General features: G+C 36.7%; 1 protein-coding gene across 3 annotated transcripts in view; it reads left to right on the top strand.

Moving 5' to 3' along the window:
* LOC131828746 (bifunctional heparan sulfate N-deacetylase/N-sulfotransferase 3) overlaps window positions 1-18,396 on the top strand; it is a 183,133-nt gene that overhangs the window by 66,985 nt on the left and 97,752 nt on the right. For all 3 annotated transcript variants that reach the window (XM_059169713.1, XM_059169720.1, XM_059169730.1), the window contains exon 4: window positions 625-779. In XM_059169713.1, coding sequence (XP_059025696.1) covers window positions 625-779 — 155 coding nt within the window. The remainder of the gene's footprint in view (window positions 1-624; window positions 780-18,396) is intronic.

Below are 18,396 nucleotides of genomic sequence, written 5' to 3'. Positions count from 1 at the left end.
CAGCGTGACTTGTTTACTCCGACTTTACCACTTCTCAGCCTCTTTCCTTCACTTTCATCCTTTCTCCTTTCTTCCGTTCAATTTTCTCTAATCTCCCAAAAAACAATTCCTACATTTCCTTTTTTCCTCCTTATTTATGCCTTGGTTTTCACTAACTACTGAGTAGCTTCTTCTCAGAGCTAATGAGGAGCCCAAATAAACTATGGAATTACTTTATTGTGACTTTGGTGTCACAGCCCATGCCAGAATGACCTACTGCTGGAGCTCTGCCACTCATTTCTTTATACACATTCTCTTGATTCCATTTCCTACTTATCCCCCCATCCTCTCTAAACTATAGATTATACAGACACTGAACGAGTTCTAATGTCCTTGGGAATGGTTGCCTATTTCCATTTTGCAGTAATTCTATACCTATGGCTCATGTTGAACATTTTTTAAAAGAGTTTTGTCACAGTCTCTGGCTGTTCTCTGAGGAACAGGTTTTTCTTTGTTACATTTCATGTTTAAAGCCTTCTGTGTATCAAAGAAAGTATAAATAAATGGAGTCTTCTAAATACATACATGGGCGTGATGGGCAATCGTTGTAACTAAAATTAACTGAACAATCCTTTTCCCCTGAAGGAACTGAAGAGGAAGATAAAGGAGATGACCATCTTCTGGGGTCTGTGGATGAGTTTTGGTGGTTTCCTCATATGTGGAGCCATATGCAACCTCACCTCTTTCATAATGAGTCATCTTTGGTGGAGCAGATGATTCTCAACAAAAAATTTGCTTTAGTAAGTAACTCACTTTGAATATTACATTGAACTGTAGTGTACATTGGCATTAGAAAAACTTGGTATTGGAGCCTTTCAAGGATGTGACTTTTGAATTTGTATTGGATGCTCAATACTATGCCTAAGGCGTTGAGGGTCTAATTTAAGAAAAATTTTACAAGGGTGGAGTTAGGATGGTGAAAAGTAGGGGTTCCTAGGTCTGTGTGGTCCCTCGAATTAATACAGCTGGATCATTATCAAATCATTCTGAATACCTGCAAAATCAATTGGAGACATCTGAGAAAAGAAATGCTGCAGTCGTATGAGTAGAAAGGTGACCACTTCATGGAAGATAGGAGGTGCAGAGACTTGAATATGGGGCTTTACATCTGACGATATGGCGGAGGGGAGGGAGGGTACTTAAGGAGGCTACCGCAAGGTATGGTAAGCAGCGGAGCACAAAAGCAAAACTTTTAGGATCTGCTACAGTGGGGGATGTCCTGGGCATAAAGGTGCTCAGGTGGGGAAGCGGGCTGGAATCCTGGTGTGACAGCGTGGTCTCAGGAACCCTGGGGTCACCGGAAGAATGGGGGTGCCTGGGTCCTGCAGAGTTCCCAGGAACAGGAGTGGGGAAGCAACTGAGAACAGTGAGTCTAGATGCAAGCTCTCTGCTCAGTGTTGCCATAAACTGCAAACCACTGTGCAGTCATGTGACCACTTTCCTAGCAGCAGTCCAGCAAAAGGCAGATGCATGCCAACACCCCTCCCTCCCCGGGAGGAACAGCACAGGTCCACACTACAGGAGTCTATAAAATTTGGAGTTTTGAAACTCAGTCATGTGCCTGAGATAAAAATGCTCGGTCACAGGCTGGGTGAACAGAGTTGAGACAGGGACCAGGGAGAGAAGAGTGATTGATCGCTTTTCTGTGAAGGCTCAGTGAAAGGGGGGTTGCAAATTTTCAGCTCCCGGGCTAGAGAGCTGGACACTGCCATATTCATTCTACCCATCAGTGCTGAAAGCCCTCAGGTAACAAAACAGGGTCATAGTGGAATTTGGAGCTGCTTACAGTCCAGCCTCCTGGCAACAGAGGCACATGTGCAACAGGGCAAGTGCACCTGAGAATCAGTGCAACAGGCCCCGCCCCCAGAAGACCAGCAGGAACAACCGGCTCACACAAGTTTACTGATCATAGAGGGCTGCAAAACTTCAGCTCTTGGGGAAAACAGTATATAGCTTTTGTTGTTGTTTTTCAATTCTTTAGTCTTTCAGTGTTATTTTTCAGTTTTTATTTTTTCAATTCATTTTTTTATTCTTTTTAATTTTTATTTTTATATATGTGTTACATATATTTGTTTCCTTTCATTGTACTTTATTTTATTTTTGTATATATAAATATATATATAACTTCTTCTTTCTTTCTTATTTTGGGATCTCATTTCTTTTAACAAGCAGACCAAATCACACCTACTCTAGTTCTTTACTTTGTTATGTTTCCTGGTTTTTTTTTTTTTTTTTTTCTTGTTTTGTTTTGTTTCCGGGGTTTTTTCCTATTGTTGTTATCAGATTTTTTTTTTCTCTTTCTTATATTCTTATCTGGAAAAAATGATGAGATGGAGAAATTCACCACCCCCCAAAAAAAAGAACAGGCAGTAGTGCTTACTGCAAGGGATTTAATCAATATGGACATAAGTAAAATGTCTGAACTTGACTTTAAAAAAATGAATATAAAGATACTGACTGGGCTTGAAAAAAGCAGAGAAAATTCTAGAGAATCCTTTACTGTAGAAATAAAAGAACTAAAATCCAGTCAGGCCAAAATTAAACATGCTATTATCGAGATGCAGTCCCAAATGGAGTATATAAACCAAGGAAGAATGAGGCAGAAGAGCAAGTCAGTGATATAGAAGATAAAATGATGGAAACGAAGAAAGCTGAAAAGAAGAAAGAAAAGTACTGGATCACAAAGGGAGACTTAGAGAACTCAAGTGATCCCATAAAGTGAAACAGTACCTAGGTAATAGGGGTCCCAGAAGAGGAGGAGCAGAAGAGAAGAGTAGAAGGTTATAGCAGCAATGTCCACAATAGCCAAAATATAGAAAGACCAAGATGTCCATTGACAGATGAATGATCAAAGAAGAGGTGGTATACATATCACTTCTTCATAGACACACACACGCATACACACACACACACACACACACACGCACGCACATGCACACACACACTGAAATATTACTCAGACCATCAAAAAGAATGAGATCTTGCCATTTCTAGTGACATGGATGGAGCTACAGAGTATTATGCTAAGCAAAATAAATCAGGGGAAGACAAATACTATGATTTCACTCATGTGGCATCTAAGAAGCAAAACAGAGGGGAAAGGAAGGGAAAATAAAATAAGATGGAAATAAAAAGGGAGGTAAACCCTAAGGGATGCTGAACTCTAGGAAACAAAGTGAGGGTTGTTGGAGGGGAGGTGGGTGGAGGAAGGAATGGCTGAGTAATGGGCATTAAGGAGGGCACTTGATTTCATGAGCACTGGGTGTTGTATGCAACTGATGAATCACTAAACTCTATCCCTCAAAGTAAGAATACAGTTTATGTTAACTAAATTGGGTTTAAATAAAGAATTTTAAAAATTTTTTAAAAGAGAAACTTCACAAGATATTCACAAGACTTACCTACATGACAGTTTAGTCAGAACTCATAAGACAGGGCTCCCTATCCAGAAAGACCTTTTTGCTATACCAGGAAGGCAAAATATGCACATAAAACAATCCTCCAACAAAATGAGATATTCCATGACCTAGTGCTAAACTGTACAGATGTAAAATCCCACCGTTCAGATAAATAAGTGTCACTGGGAGTGGTCAGGAAAATGCACTTATGGCAATAGGATTTAGATATACCTGAAATAAGGATAAGATGTACATGTCAGGAAGAACTGAAGTGTGGTGAGGATGAGGAGACCATAATGTGGGGATTAGGTAATGAAGATTCAAGCCACAGAGGCAATGGAAATGAGAAGAAAATCGTTTAAACACACATGTTATAGCGATGGGACATTCATGTGATTCATACACTTTTTTTTTTTTAATTTTCATACAATGTTTTATACTGAAGGGTTTCTGATTCCTGACAGGGAAATTTATAGCAAAAGTTCTAATAAGTACAGTTTTCAAGAAAATGTGCATGTAGTCAGCAGGGATGGTATATGGTGATCAACAGGCCCATACAGTATTTGTATTTCTATGAAAAATACTAACGGGCACAGAAACACATGGGAGAACTCGAGACAGGCAATTGTCTATTTACCCAGCATTATCCCACCCTGGGTGGGGAGTGCCTTGGGGCAGGAACTATATTTTGTTCATCACAGGATGGCAGTTCCTATATCATGAAGGTACTCTGTAAGTATTCGAAGTATAAATGATCAAGGCAGCAGAAATTACCACTCAAAAAAGATTTGAGGGGCACTTGGGTGGATCAGTTGTTTAAGCATCTGCCTGCAGCTCAGGTCATGATTCCAGGGTCCCGGGATCAAGTCCCATGTTCAGCTACCCCCCAGCGGGGTATTTGCCTCTCTTTCTCCCTCTGTCCCTCCCCCTTGCTCATGCTCTCTGTCTCCCTTTCTTTCTCTCTCCTTCTCTCTCTAATAAATGAATAAAATCTTTTCAGAAAGATTTGAAATGTAATATATCTTATCTGTTATAGCCTTTTATCTTATTTGCAAACCACAAGGTTGATATTACAATGTTCATAAATTATAATGTGAATAATTCTAAACCCACCAAATCGTGTTTCTAAGCAAATCCTACTAATAGTAGACTTATCCCAGTATGCAAAATGAACTAAAATACACAGCTCTGGTTAATTTAAGTATGATTTTGAAAAACTCTAAAATACCATTGCTCCCTTGACAAACAGAAAATGTTTTACCAGAGATTTAAAGTCCTGACCCCATAACTAGAAATGATTGATTTGAAATATGACTCCTCAATTTTGAGGTTTCCCCACATATATGCCTTTCCCAACATTATCGTCCTTAAGCATCATAGCTCCCAGTATTTTATGTTCTTAGACTGTATAGTTCTATTTATCACACAACTATCCCTAACATATTTCACCCTAAAATGGTATAAGAGATTGCAGTTGTCAATCTGTGGAAACAAGAGCAAGGATTATGTCTTCCTAGGCTGGCCACTTGGCTGTATAACTGTTGGCTTTTTGGTTACTCAGTGTTTCAGAGTACTGGACTCACTTACCACAGAGTGGTATTCCGTATAAACTTCCAAAGCCAAGATGTTTAGGGAATCAATCTACACGTCACCTTACTTAAATGTGTACAAGAAAAGGTTAGAATTTATAGAATGTGCTTTTTTTCTTGAGGATATAGAAGACCAAACACTTTATGGATAGCATTGGGAGCCCATACTTGTCTTTCAACTTCGGGGACTGCCCAAAATAGATATGCAGCTTCAAGTGTACCATGGCCATGCATTGACATTTTGTCAAGAAGATGAGAACAGTGTCCTCTGTACCAGTCTTGTGAAAATGTTCTGATAGAATTTTCAAACTCTTGTGAGATGGAGAGCCTCCTTTTCCCTCCACAGAATTGAAACAGAAATGGTAAACAGCACATAAGAGTGTGTAAATGTCTCAATTTCTAACAGAGAGCACTAAACACAGCAAACATTAATTTTGTCATCTTCAGAAGCCTAAGACTTGCTGATATAAGCAATATTAATCAGCAAGAAAGGATATGAACAAGAAAATTACTTTGTATTTTCTTCTTTATTCTGTGAAGAAAAGAATTTGTGAAAGAGGAAAATACATAAATAGAATGAAAGAACGTACTAATAAGAAATTTAAAACTGGTAACTGAGCAGTTAGGTTTTTGTTGTTTGCTGTTGCTTTTGTTTGCTTTCAAAAGAAAATAGTTTTTCAAGGCAGACTTGATGAATGACATAACATTCATTACTATCTATATTCCTCTGCTATTAGGAAAGTATCTAGATAATAGGTGTTCTATTATTACCTGAATGAATGAATCAATGACTATTATGTTTGTACTTAAAACAAGTGTAAATTCTTGAAAGTACACATAGCAAGTACAGACATGCACAGGAATTATACACATTTTTTTAGAATTCTCAACTAAAAAGCATCATGAATTAAAAGAATAACTCAGAAGTGAAATTTGGTCATTCTCATTCCTCACTCAAGTGCCAGGCAAAGGACATTTTCTTTGAAATCTCATTCCTAACTACAGGTTGACAACCCAAATCATGGTCCTCAAGGCATAGAGAACAGTCACGGAGGGTCTTCAGAAATAAGGCAAAATGTGTTCTTTAATGTTAATCAAATATAGGATCCATGGATTTCTTTTTGTCAGGAAAGGATAGATAAGGAAAAAAGACTAAATCGAGGACCAGTCCCTTCCCGCCATAACCACACGCATGTAAAGTAATTGCAAACAGTGATTAGCACCTAACAAACAGAAGATGACGGTTGTTGTTTTTATCATCATTACATATTCAGTATCAGAAAATTGCCCTCTTCAATTTTTGCCTAGGCTTCTCAGGTGTTTAGGGTGACAGGTAGGAGACACAAAATCCTCAAGGTTAAAAGCTTATTCTGTATTGCAATGACATTTGGTTCATGTGAATTCTACACATTTTCTAAACAAATGTTAACTCTTTTGCTTCTCATTAAGGCATTAGGGTTACAAAGCAGCTTTGCTGCTAAATGTAAAGAGGTAAGGAGAAAAGGGTTTTAGTTTTTTATATATTGTGTTATTCCCTTTTATTCTTATAACAACCTTGAATTGTAGGTATGCTTATTCTCACTTTATAGATAAGGAAACTAAAAATCGGAGAAATACAGTGACTCACTCAGGATTATAAAGCTCAGTAGGGGTAGAATTAAGCCCAGAAATCTAGGTCTTCTAAAATTGTATGAATTGTGACACACCCTCTCCCCCCAGGCTTTCTCACTAGCCTGTCAACCCAACTCAAAGGAGAAGGTCTAGGTTACACTTCTGCCTGGTAATCCAAAGGCATGTTTGGTAATTCTGAAAACACAAGAGAAACTGAGAGCTACAGTTTGGTCTCCTAAGGCATCTTTCCCCAAGGTTCCCTAAGATGGGCAGTTTCTGGAATGTTGGGAAAGGAAACAAACAACTAAATCTGAGGAACTTTCCACAAGAATAAGTATCTCTTATCACGGATAGAGAGGCTACTTTAATTCCGTGGAAACTATTCTGGAGGAAATTTTGCATCAACGATCAACTCACTAGATGAAATAGGCAAAAGCTTAACCCCATACTAATAATAGCATGCGTCTAAATTAGGCAACATCCTGCTTTCTCCACCAGCTTGGAGGCTCTGAATTTTAACATGAGCAGGAGCGTTTCTCCCAGTTAAGGAAATGAAAGAACACAGAAAGAACCAAAGTGTTGCTCTAGGAGTAACTGGGCATTCAAACAAGATCGGAGCTCACAGATGAAATTCAGCATTCAAATAAGTGATTGAATTAGAAAACATTTAAAGTGTGTTTTCAAGTAAGAGAATCTGAGACTATGACATAAAATTCTTTTGTTTGAGCATTCTCTATCACCATCTATACAGCCAAACACCTGTTATTTTCATTGAGTTTTAGCAAATGCATCTGATCTATTATCCTTTTTCACAATGTGGCCACTTCTGTCTCATAAGAGAATTTGATGTCCATTTTAATTTAGCTTTGAAAGCTCTGCCTAATAGCTTATTATGGAAGGTCAAGTAAATCCTTTAAGCAAACTTGCATTTGATGGTTACAGCCACCAGGAAATACAGCTTTAAAGGCTAATTAGAAAATATTTTTAGTTATCAAATATGAGCTAATTCAGGTATTAAAATGAAATGTTAACAAGGGTGGGTTTTTTTTTGAAAGGTACCATATCTGAAGCAAGAATTAATTATAACATTTGTTAATGACCTACAACACAGTTTGAAATATCTATTGTACAGCTTTTAAAATTGGACAAAATTCCATTCAGTAAGTAAATAACATTGCAGTTAAGCCTCAAAAAATCATCAAGAAATATACGCTCAATTGAAGAATTAGATCTCTAACATTTTTGGTAAATTATGGTGGCTTAATTTTAATGATAAAATAATTAGTAGAAATTTTTACCGTAGAACTCACTGCCAATATCAGATAATACTTAACACGGTTACAGACAATATTATTAAAATTAGTAGTAGTAGAACAATGTTTCTGATCCTGAAAACATAAAATCTTGCCAAGGATTGTACTTTTTTACTGCATTATCATTATTCCTTCAAATAGTGTCCTTTGGCCCCCTTCTTTTCCAAGTTCAGCAGAACTGCTAATTCACATTAGCTGAAATGTCTATTGTCAAGTGAGCAACTTTTTAGATTAGTGAGCACATTAGCTTTTCTAATATGGAAATAAAGATTATAGTATCAAAATGTAATTTAAAATATATTGAAAGACTTGCTGGCTTAAGGAATATATGATAATCTTTTAATTAGTTTGCTTGCCAGCTGGAGAATGAATGAATTCCATCATCTTCACTTCAGTGAAGCACCTTATAAAAAAGACACATTAGATCTTTATTTTATTGATATTGAAAACAAAGCACAATTCTAGTGGTCCTAATAGAAAGAGAGTTCAAGTCAAGATAGAAAAGTCTACCCTGAGCTGGTAAACCACTTCTGAGTTATCCAAGTAGCGCAGTTTAAAAAAGACATTAGTCATTATTCAGGGCACAATGACTAATAAGGTGAAGCCTATAATTTACTTCATAAAAACAATGGCTAAAGGAACTTGGTAAGGACAAGAGACAAGAGGAGACCAAAGGATATATTATCAGGACTGATATTCAATATAAAAGTACTAGTGTGGCCATGCCAGTGATTCCAATATTGAAATGTGTCAGTGCTACTACCCTTACCCCCGCTACCACCTCAGACCCTACCCCAGGATGTCTCAAAGCTCCCAAATGCTCAGCAACTAACAAAGCCTGGCTCCGAGTGGCCAGCATCCATCTCCAGCTCTACATTTAGCAGCAGTTTTGAGTGATCAGTTGCATAGAATGCTGACTGGTAAATATTTTGAATATTACCCCTTGAATATAATCAATTGTATGATTTATAATGAGTGTTACTCAGAAGGTAAACTCTAGAAGAAGGAAGACAATCCCTCACATTTGAGTAGAGTTGTTCTGCTAATCTAGGTAGTTGTGTACACAGAATGGTGACTGACACCTAGTAGGTCCTCAATGTTTGGTAGATGAAAATATAAATAAATATTCTTCTGGATCTTAAGATTTTATCATTACTGTTTAAAAATGTAGGTTTTATTATTATTTGGGTATGGTGAGATCATCAGATCAGGAGAGGACTGCCATTGGAAAGAGAGCTTGACACTCTCAGTTCCCAAAGTAAAGAGAGCACACCACACCATCCAGGAAACCATGGGGTAGCACTAAAGTCGGACAAGAAACAGAGTAGAGGGGAGGCAAGAGCATTTAGTGTGGTTTCTACAGGAGAGGCAAGACAAGGCAGGGTAAACAGGTTTAGGACTAGCTGGTTGGAGGACAATTTCAGCAATCAAAGTTGTAAAGGGATTCTTTCTAATTGTGCCATACCGGACCCAGAGGTGATTAGGGCAGGGATGAATCCACTCAGCTTATGAAGGAAGTGATTGATGGGTACTAAGGAGGGCACTGATTGCATGGTGCCCTCGGTGTTGTTACACGCAATGAATCATGGAGCACTACATCAAAGACTAATGATGTGCTATATAGTGACTAACATAACACAATTTTTAAAAAAAGAAGAAGAAGGAAGTGGTTGAGAGGAGGGAGCCTGAACTGGTTGGTTTGTGCTTGAAGAACATGCTCTTGGGTAGGTGTTTAATTATCTCCAGGAACTGGACAGCCATGGGAGAGGCAGTCTTTGCAGGGTCAGGAAGGTCTCAGATGTCAAAGTATCAGAAATATAGAGAATAAAGAGACATGATTAATACCGCTACATATGCTTCTGTCTAAGTTATGGATCTTGAAGCAGTCTATAGGTTTTCAGATCCCTTCATCATCCCAGTTGCCATATTTGTACAACTTCAAACTTGTCATTCTGCCTCCCAATATATGTTGCCCTAATCTGACCATTATTAGAACAGAAAACAGCAAAATAATTTTTCCCTTCATGTACGCTTTAAACTTTTTTTTAATTTATTTGACAGACAGAGATCACAAGTAGGCAGAGAGGCAGGCAGAGAGAAAGAAAGAGAGAGAAGCAGGCTCCCTGATGAGCAGAGAGCCTGATGCAGGGCTCGATCCCAGGGCTTCAGGATCTTGACCTGAGCCAAAGGCAGAGGCTTTAACCCACTGAGCCACCCAGCCCCACCGCCCATGTACACTTTATATCTATTTATGTAGCCAAAGACCATGTTTTTTTAAACCATCATATAACATCTGTGTCTGCCAGACCTTCTGTCCATGAGCTATTTAGTAAGCCTTCAGGTATTTGTTTTTGTCCGATAGATTTTGTTAACTAAATGCTACCTTTGAGATTAAAACTGTCCCTTTAACATTTCCTATTTGTTATGTGTTCAGTATTTCAGTCTATCAACATTCTTGTAAAGGCTGATTCTTTATTTAACATGCATTACATCTTCCCTAGCTTTGTGTCATACATATATCTTGCAAGTATATTGTGTCAGTATGACTTCCACATCTTCATCATTATTGATCAAGTTGAACAGGCTCAGAAGAACACGTCTTAAGTTAATTAAAAACCTACAAATTGGTTTTTTTAATTACTTTAATATGTGCTCTTCTGAACCTCGAAAATATTGAAATACTTTACAATTTAGTTCATCATGTCTTTCATCTAAGCTTACGTATTTACCATCATATGTATTTTGAAAAGCTGTTCCCTTTGATAGGGAAAGTAGAATCAGAAGAGATACTGGACATTTCTGCTTTTTACCCAGATCATCAAAGTACTTCAGCCTTCCCCTCTCCTACTGTGAACATGGAATAATATTACTTATGTATCTTTTGCTGATTAGAATTATTTTTAATTAGTAATTTATGGAAAAAAACCCACTTTGAACTTTAGCCTCCTTCACATTTTTTTTAACCTTTTTTGTTTATCTTGTTTTGTTAATTGTTTTCATCCTTTGTTATGTGTACTTCCTTTCATTTCACGTACCTGTTTTAAACCCTTGTGTGTGTGAGGGCCCTGGCATAGTTAGTTTCTTTAGACAATCGCTAATAATATTGACCCTTCACTATGTGGCTGGAGCTCTTGATTAATAATCTTGTTTTTTCTCTTATTAATCATATTTAATCCTGCCCCTGCTGATGTTCTCTCTCTCTCAAGTGAATAAATAAAAAGTCTTAAAAAAAATTTAATCCTCATGACAGCCCTACTGATGTCATCTCCACTTTATAGAAAACAAACCTGATATTTGAAGAGGTTTAGTAATTCCTCCAAACCACACAGCTAAGCAACAGATCTGGTACTTGAATTCAGATGTTTCTGACTCTTAATCACTATGTTAAATAGATGTTTTCTGCCTTGTTTTGAATAATTATAATTCTCCAAAAAGAATGACATTTTTTTAAAGAAGCTATCCTTCTATAGTTGTACTCCTTTAGTTTATTTCTGGCAATAAATTATTTTTTATTGAAATAATTAATAATTATTAATTATTAAAATAAAAATAAAATAAATTATTTCACCTTTTCTCATCAGAGTGTTTTAGAATCTGCTTTCCTAAATTGAAATTTTGTATCTAATTACAAGAATTACATATTTTAAGTATTTTGAACTCCACGGTGATACTGTCATCTCCTTCCCAGAGTTCTGTCACTTCCACATAGACTGTAGAGTCACCAAATATTAGAGTGGGAGTGTTGAGGATGGAGAAAAGCAGAGAGACTAGAGGGAAGTAGACAAATTGGATTACTATGAAAGTGATTAAGGAAGAGGAAATAAAGACAGGCTTTAACTAAACCAACAGCAGTGAGAATACAAAGGAGGGCAATGTGAAAACTATTTCTGAAATAGAATCAATAGGGCTTCTTATTGGATGGATGATGAGGATGCAAAAGGTAATATCAAGTCAAAACTAATATCAAGGTTTGAGCCTCCCAATTTTCTATGTACGCATACTTATTTAAAGTATGCAAGTATGATCTGCTGCTTTTCCTTAGAAACTCTGGATTTCACCTACATGAAGATACTGGCCCCCGTCCATTCCCATAGTGGCACAGCATTTTTTTCTCATTTGGATACATCATTACACTTTTGAAAGTGGTTTTGATTACCTCAGGATCTTAGTCCTTTTCTTTGCAAATGCCTTTCCAGATTACTTTTTTCTATTCTATAGGAAGACTTCATGCTCCCTAACAAGCTAGAGAATGTGGAAAACTACTCTTTTCGATTCCTTTCCTTTTTTTTTTTTTCCCTCTAAAAAAAAAATCTACATTGCCTCTCCAGTGCATATAGGGTGATTTAAACTGGTTTTGTAAAAAGAAAGATAAATTTAGTATATGTCCTACATGAAAATAGTCCCTCAGTGCCCAAATTTATTTGGACACAAAATGAACTCAAAGCCTTTATGAATTCTCCAAGAAATTCTTAGTGGTGGGCTGGAGTCAGATGTGGGGACGGAGCCGGGGAAAGGTTTATTTCCAGATCCATGCATGCTGCTACTAAATTTTGACTGCTCCTTCCTTCTTGAGTGTCTTACATTTAGTTAAAATGGAAGGCGCACTTGTTTTGCGAGAGGTGATTATAAACACGGCAGGGATGATGATACTGACAGCAAAAGAAGAAATGACAGTCAAGTCTGCTCAAATGCTAATCTTGCACCTGCTTGGCATTTTCCTATCTCCCACTCCATGTCCACAGTCATTCAACAATTTCTGTGAGTTCTTTCTTTGCACCATATCCTGCTCCATTTGGATACTTTCTATTACCACTCCACTTTCACATTTCTCACCCTGTACCTTGGTCATTGCAGCAACATCCAAACTAACCTTCTTAATTCTCCATTTTTCCCTATAATTTGTGCTCAGATCAAATTTGAAATTTGAAATTCTATTATTCTGTTCCTGCATGAAACAGGACCTTGCATTTCAATTAGAAAGTTTCTAGACTCTCCAGATGAAATGTAGGAAGAGAAACTTGAGCCTCCAGGTATTTGCCAGACACTGTGCTTAGTACTTTTCATGTGTCCTCAGTTAATATCCTCCCAACCACTTGCGAGGCTGACCAGCTCCATATTGTAAGTGCAGAAAATAAGGCTTGGGGCACTTATATGATCTTCCTTAATTCGCACAGTCAGTAAAAAGCTGAGAAGGGATTTGACCCCAGGGCTATCAAGCTCTAAAGCCCAAAAAGTTAGATTTTAATATTCTGAATTTGTTTAAAATAACTCTCTAGGGAAGTAATAAGATTCTGATTATAAGGTTTTGGTAACGGCAGTCAAATATCAGTATCAATGGCTGATGCTATTACCAAAACCTTATAATGAGAATTATTTCTAACCATGTTTTTCTTTTAAATAGCTCTTTATGTAATTTATGTAATTTTCTGTGTTTGTGCAGCCAGCACCACTAGTGTTAACTATCCTGGTGGCTATTTTAAATACCAGAGGGTAAGCAGTAGTTACAACAAAGAGCAATACCAACTTTTCTTTCTAGAATATTAAACTTAAATTAAAATTGGTACAATGCAGACTTAAAGACTCCGACTGTAATCAATCCTGTGGATTTTCGGAAAGATTTAATGTGCTTGCAAGTACCTTGGGAATGTAAGCCTGTCTCTGAATTATTTATAGCTTTATTACCTTTCAAGGACCCCATGGATCCACATAAGGCTCATCACTTCATACTCCAGAAAGCTGGACTGAACTAAACCCTCCCAATTCCTCTACTGTGTCTCCAGATAATTTTATTTTTGTTTATTTTGCTCTAGCATTAAAACAATTCATAAATTCATTTTTTATATTTCTACAAACTCCTTCACGTGTTTACTTGAAGAAATGCCAGCCATTGAAAAAAAATGAGCCTAGCCTATGCAAGGTACAAGTGTTTACATCATTCTTTTGAGTACTCTTACAAAAGTACACCCGTTAGTGGTATGTTTACTTATGAAGCACTCAACAAAGATATGACGACACTTCAAAAATTCTGAAGGGAACTTGAAGAGAGGAAAACAGCATGCTCTGTTAAATAGAAACTTACTTGAAATGAATTACATAATTATTAGGGAAGACTAGAAGAAAATCTGTCAGTCTCCCTCGGATAATCCCTTCTTAGAGGGTACCAGGGAAAATGAAGATTAAATTTCAGTATTGGTACTGAATCACTAACTTAACTTTCATTACTGGAATTTCTTAATGCATTGGGTATACTAAATTTCATTTAAGTTTTTCAAATAACTAAGCTGTTAACTTGGGGTAGCACTTGAAGGGGGCTATGTATTGTCAAGATGGGTTTTTACTGATATTGTTACTACAGCCTTATCAAATTTATGGTTTGCTGGGTGTATTTTTACCTCCCACTTTATACCTAGTATCAATTATTTTTTCCAGAAAAAAAAAATACATACTTTTTTGTAAAACTCTTTCTAGATAAGATTGATTCTGATATTGTATCTACTTTAAGGAATGTCTACTCATAAATAAGAATTCTCAGGGCACCTGGGTGGCTCGGTCTGTTGAACATTTGCCTTTGCCTCAGGTCATGATCCCAAGGTTTGGGATCAAGCCCCCCATGGGGCTTCTTGATAAGCGGGGATCCTGCTTCTCTCTCTCCCACTGCCACTCCCTGTGCCTGTGCATTCTCTCTCTCTCTCTCTCTGTGTCAAATAAATAAGTGAAATTTTATCCAGGGACTCCAGGATCATGACCTGAGCTCAAGGCAGTCACTTAACCAACTGAACCAGTCAGGTGCCCCAAAGAGTTTTTTGAAGGGTAGAAATGATGCAGAAGGATTCTTAGTTTACCATTGTTCCTTGTCCTTTTGTTGTTTAAAACACAAAGAGAATAATGTTAATAAAATGAAAGGAAATTACACAGTAATTGACCAATAATATTGTTTATATTATATCTGTCATTCTCTACAACTCTTTATAAATAATTTTATTACCCCTACTTGGCAAGCAAAGGAAGTGAGGCTTAGTGAGACCTGCCCAAAGTCCCACAATGTATGAAGGGTAGCACTGAGATTGAGCCCAGGACTCCTACATCTGTGCTTTGCTTTCTCCATGATACTATGCTCTCCCTATCCCTGAGACTCTTGGTTGACACCATTGTCATGGACTTGGGTATCTTTAGATATGGGAAGAATAGGATTATTGATGAAACACTATATATTCTTTTCCAGAGCTGAGTAACTTCAGAGTAGTAAGGTCATACTTCTCTTTTAGGAGTTACAAAAATGTCATTCTATTTCACAAAATTTCATTATTAACATCTTTAACACTTTAATCCAAAGACTCCTGTTACTGTAGCACACTTCTTTTAAATCCAAACTATGAGACAAAGAAATCACCTTCCTGGGGTTTCTGAACCCATAAGAAAATCACCAATCGGGGAGGTTCACCTAGGCCTTGGTGTCCAGAGTTTTTATTGGGGCACGATTGATTGAATCACTGGTCATGGGATTGAACTCAACGTCTAGGTCTCCTCCACTCCCTGGAAGTCAGGCCGATATCACCTGGCTCAAAGCCCTTCCTCTCTAATTTCATGGGTGGCCCTTCTGGCACGGCCAAACCACATTCTGAGTCATCTTGTTAGCATGACTCAGATATGGTCTCAGGGGCCCACCATCAATAACAAAGACATTCCTATCACTCTAAAAATCTGAGGATTTCAGGCTTATCTCCCAGGAACCAGGGATGATGAATACCAGCCAAACTCTTTATTATACAATAGCTGCTGACGGAGGATGAATTTAAACTCTTAAACCAAATGTATTAAAAACAACATGATCATCACAGCAGAGTTTTCACATACCAACCAGCAAACAGAAATTTATATGATGAATTAAATATTACCATGTTAAAAAAAAAAAAACAAAAAAATAAATCTACTGGTCAAATCTATAAATATTAACCAAATTTGTGTAAATGTGCCAATTACATTTTAGGAGATTATTACTTCCCTAAATTTATAGGTGGAAAATTACACGTGTTAGTTCAAGATTAGACCATGGATTAAAGATAGTGCATTTATATTTAGCACCTGAATATAAAACCACTCTAAAGCCACCCAGGTTATATCAAAGCAGCACAGAATTTTAAATCTGAACATTAGTAACTACTTGCACAATAAAAAAAAAAAAAAACAGTAAAAATCAGATTCCTATACTCAGGTAATTATTTCTTTCAGTTTCTTTTATTTCAAACCATATCAGAAATAACATCATTTGTCACAGGAACATATTTTAATATTGAAAATGTTAGCATTCAGTTCCAAATCGTAATTCCCCGACCTAAAAATCAATCCCGACTTGCCTGGTTTTGTCCTAAGTGAAGAAGAAAGTCAGCTTCATTGGGATAGTAATTTTACATATATTGGGACACCTGCACTGCTATTTCTTACTTTCCCCCTGTCAAAGCAACTGCTACAGACCTCCTCCAGATGCTACAGGCCCTGTAGGCTCTCATAAGCTAACATTCTTGTGCGGCCCATTAGTTTAACTTTAGGAAAACATTGTTTTTAGAAACATTAAAATGTTCCTCAAATTTAAAGGCCTAGTTTCAGAAATCATTTTCTTCATATATACTATGTGCATATATGAGTATGTGTGCACTCATATGTATTCTATGTTAAAAGGTTCTAATTTCATTTTTCAAACATACTCCTGTCAACTGGAAAAATGTAGTCTTTTCTATGTGAAAAGCAATAGCTTTTCAGGAAGCCACTTTAAAAAGCAAAGCAAAACAATTTTTTTTTCTAGAAACAACTCCAAAACTTACTACCTTATCATAAACCCATGTAAACTATAAATGTAAATTCTCAGTGCTATGATATGGTTAACCAAAGAAAGAAAGTCTATATGCTGAGGAAGTGGGACATGTAACCAAAATGAACTGCAGAGAAACACAAATTTTTTCCAAACTACGTTGTAATGAAATTTTAGATTTTTTTCTACTACAGAATATGTAGAATGTCTGTTTGGTTACCTACCATTGTGGGGTTTTCTAACTATAGTGGTTTTTTAAGTTGCTAATCTGAGAAACACGGGAATAGGCAACAAGTCTAGTCATAAATGGAAATTTAAAAGGTTCTGTTTAGGGCGCCTGGGTGGCTCAGTGGATAAGCCGCTGCCTTCGGCTCAGGTCATGATCTCAGGGTCCTGGGATCGAGTCCCACGTGGGGCTCTCTGCTCAGCAGGGAGCCTGCTTCCTCCTCTCTCTCTCTCTCTCTCTGCCTGCCTCTCCGACTACTTGTGATTTCTCTCTGTCAAATAAATAAATAAAATCTTTAAAAAAAAAAATAAATAAAAGGTTCTGTTTATAAAGATTAAAACAGAAAAGTACTATTCTATTATGCTCAGCAAAATAAGTCAGACTGAGAAAGATAAATACCATACGATTCTACTGATAAATAGAATCTATAAAAAGACATAGAATCAACAACAACAAAAAAAGCTGAATCAGAACTATAAATACAGAGAATAAAATGATGGTTGCCAAAGGGGAAAGGGGAAGGGAGGAGTTTGGGCAAAATGGGTGATGGAGAGTGGGAGATACAGGCCTGCAGATATGGGATGGGTAATCACAGAAATAAAAAGCAGAGCAGAAGGGATAGAGTCAATGATACTGTAACAGTGATGTAATGGGACAGATGGTAGCTGCACTTGTGAACATAGTATAATGTATAAACCTGTCGAGTCACACTAAGTTGTACACCTGAAACTACTGTAACATCCTGTGTAAACTATCCTCAAATTTTAAAAAGCAAAGTACATTCTTATACTAGCAAGAATTTAAGTAAATATTATCAAAGATTATAATAAACAATGATTCTTCAGTGTTACTCAAATACCTGAATACTAATTTTTCTCTTCTTTCTTTTAGTTTTTTTTTGGGGAATTTTTTTTAAAGAATATAGCATAACTTTTTGCTTGATAAAAATGTATTATGCTCACATCGATCTGAAAGTCTTTAAATACATAATTTTTGAAAACCTTATAATTTTTATTCTATAATTTAAATATTTAAGTTCATAATAATAAATATGTCTTACACTTGAATAATATATTTTAGCTATAGTCTCAAAAGTGTTTTCAAATATTACTTTAATAAAATTTCCCTGTGAGTTACCCGTGTCTGTGGGTGAATTGAGAGCTTAACTGAGATCATTGAGAAAGTTAGCATGAGAGGAAAGTGGTCAGAATCAGCTCACAAACTCACTCGCTAATATTTATTTCATGCTTACTATTGGCAAGATACCGGGCATATAGAAGTGGATGAAAGAGAACCCAAAATTTGTGGAGTCTATTGTTTAGTGAGGAAGATAGAGATTAAGAAATAATTATTATACAGAAAATTTTTCACTTGCAAATTGTGCTGTGTATGAAGAAGATATGAAGGCTATAAG

Source organism: Mustela lutreola, chromosome 1 (assembly GCF_030435805.1).
Source record: "Mustela lutreola isolate mMusLut2 chromosome 1, mMusLut2.pri, whole genome shotgun sequence".
In the NCBI taxonomy this organism is placed as follows: domain Eukaryota; kingdom Metazoa; phylum Chordata; class Mammalia; order Carnivora; family Mustelidae; genus Mustela; species Mustela lutreola.
The sequence above is the reverse complement of the archived record's forward strand: the minus strand, read 5'-3'. Positions and strand labels throughout refer to the sequence as shown.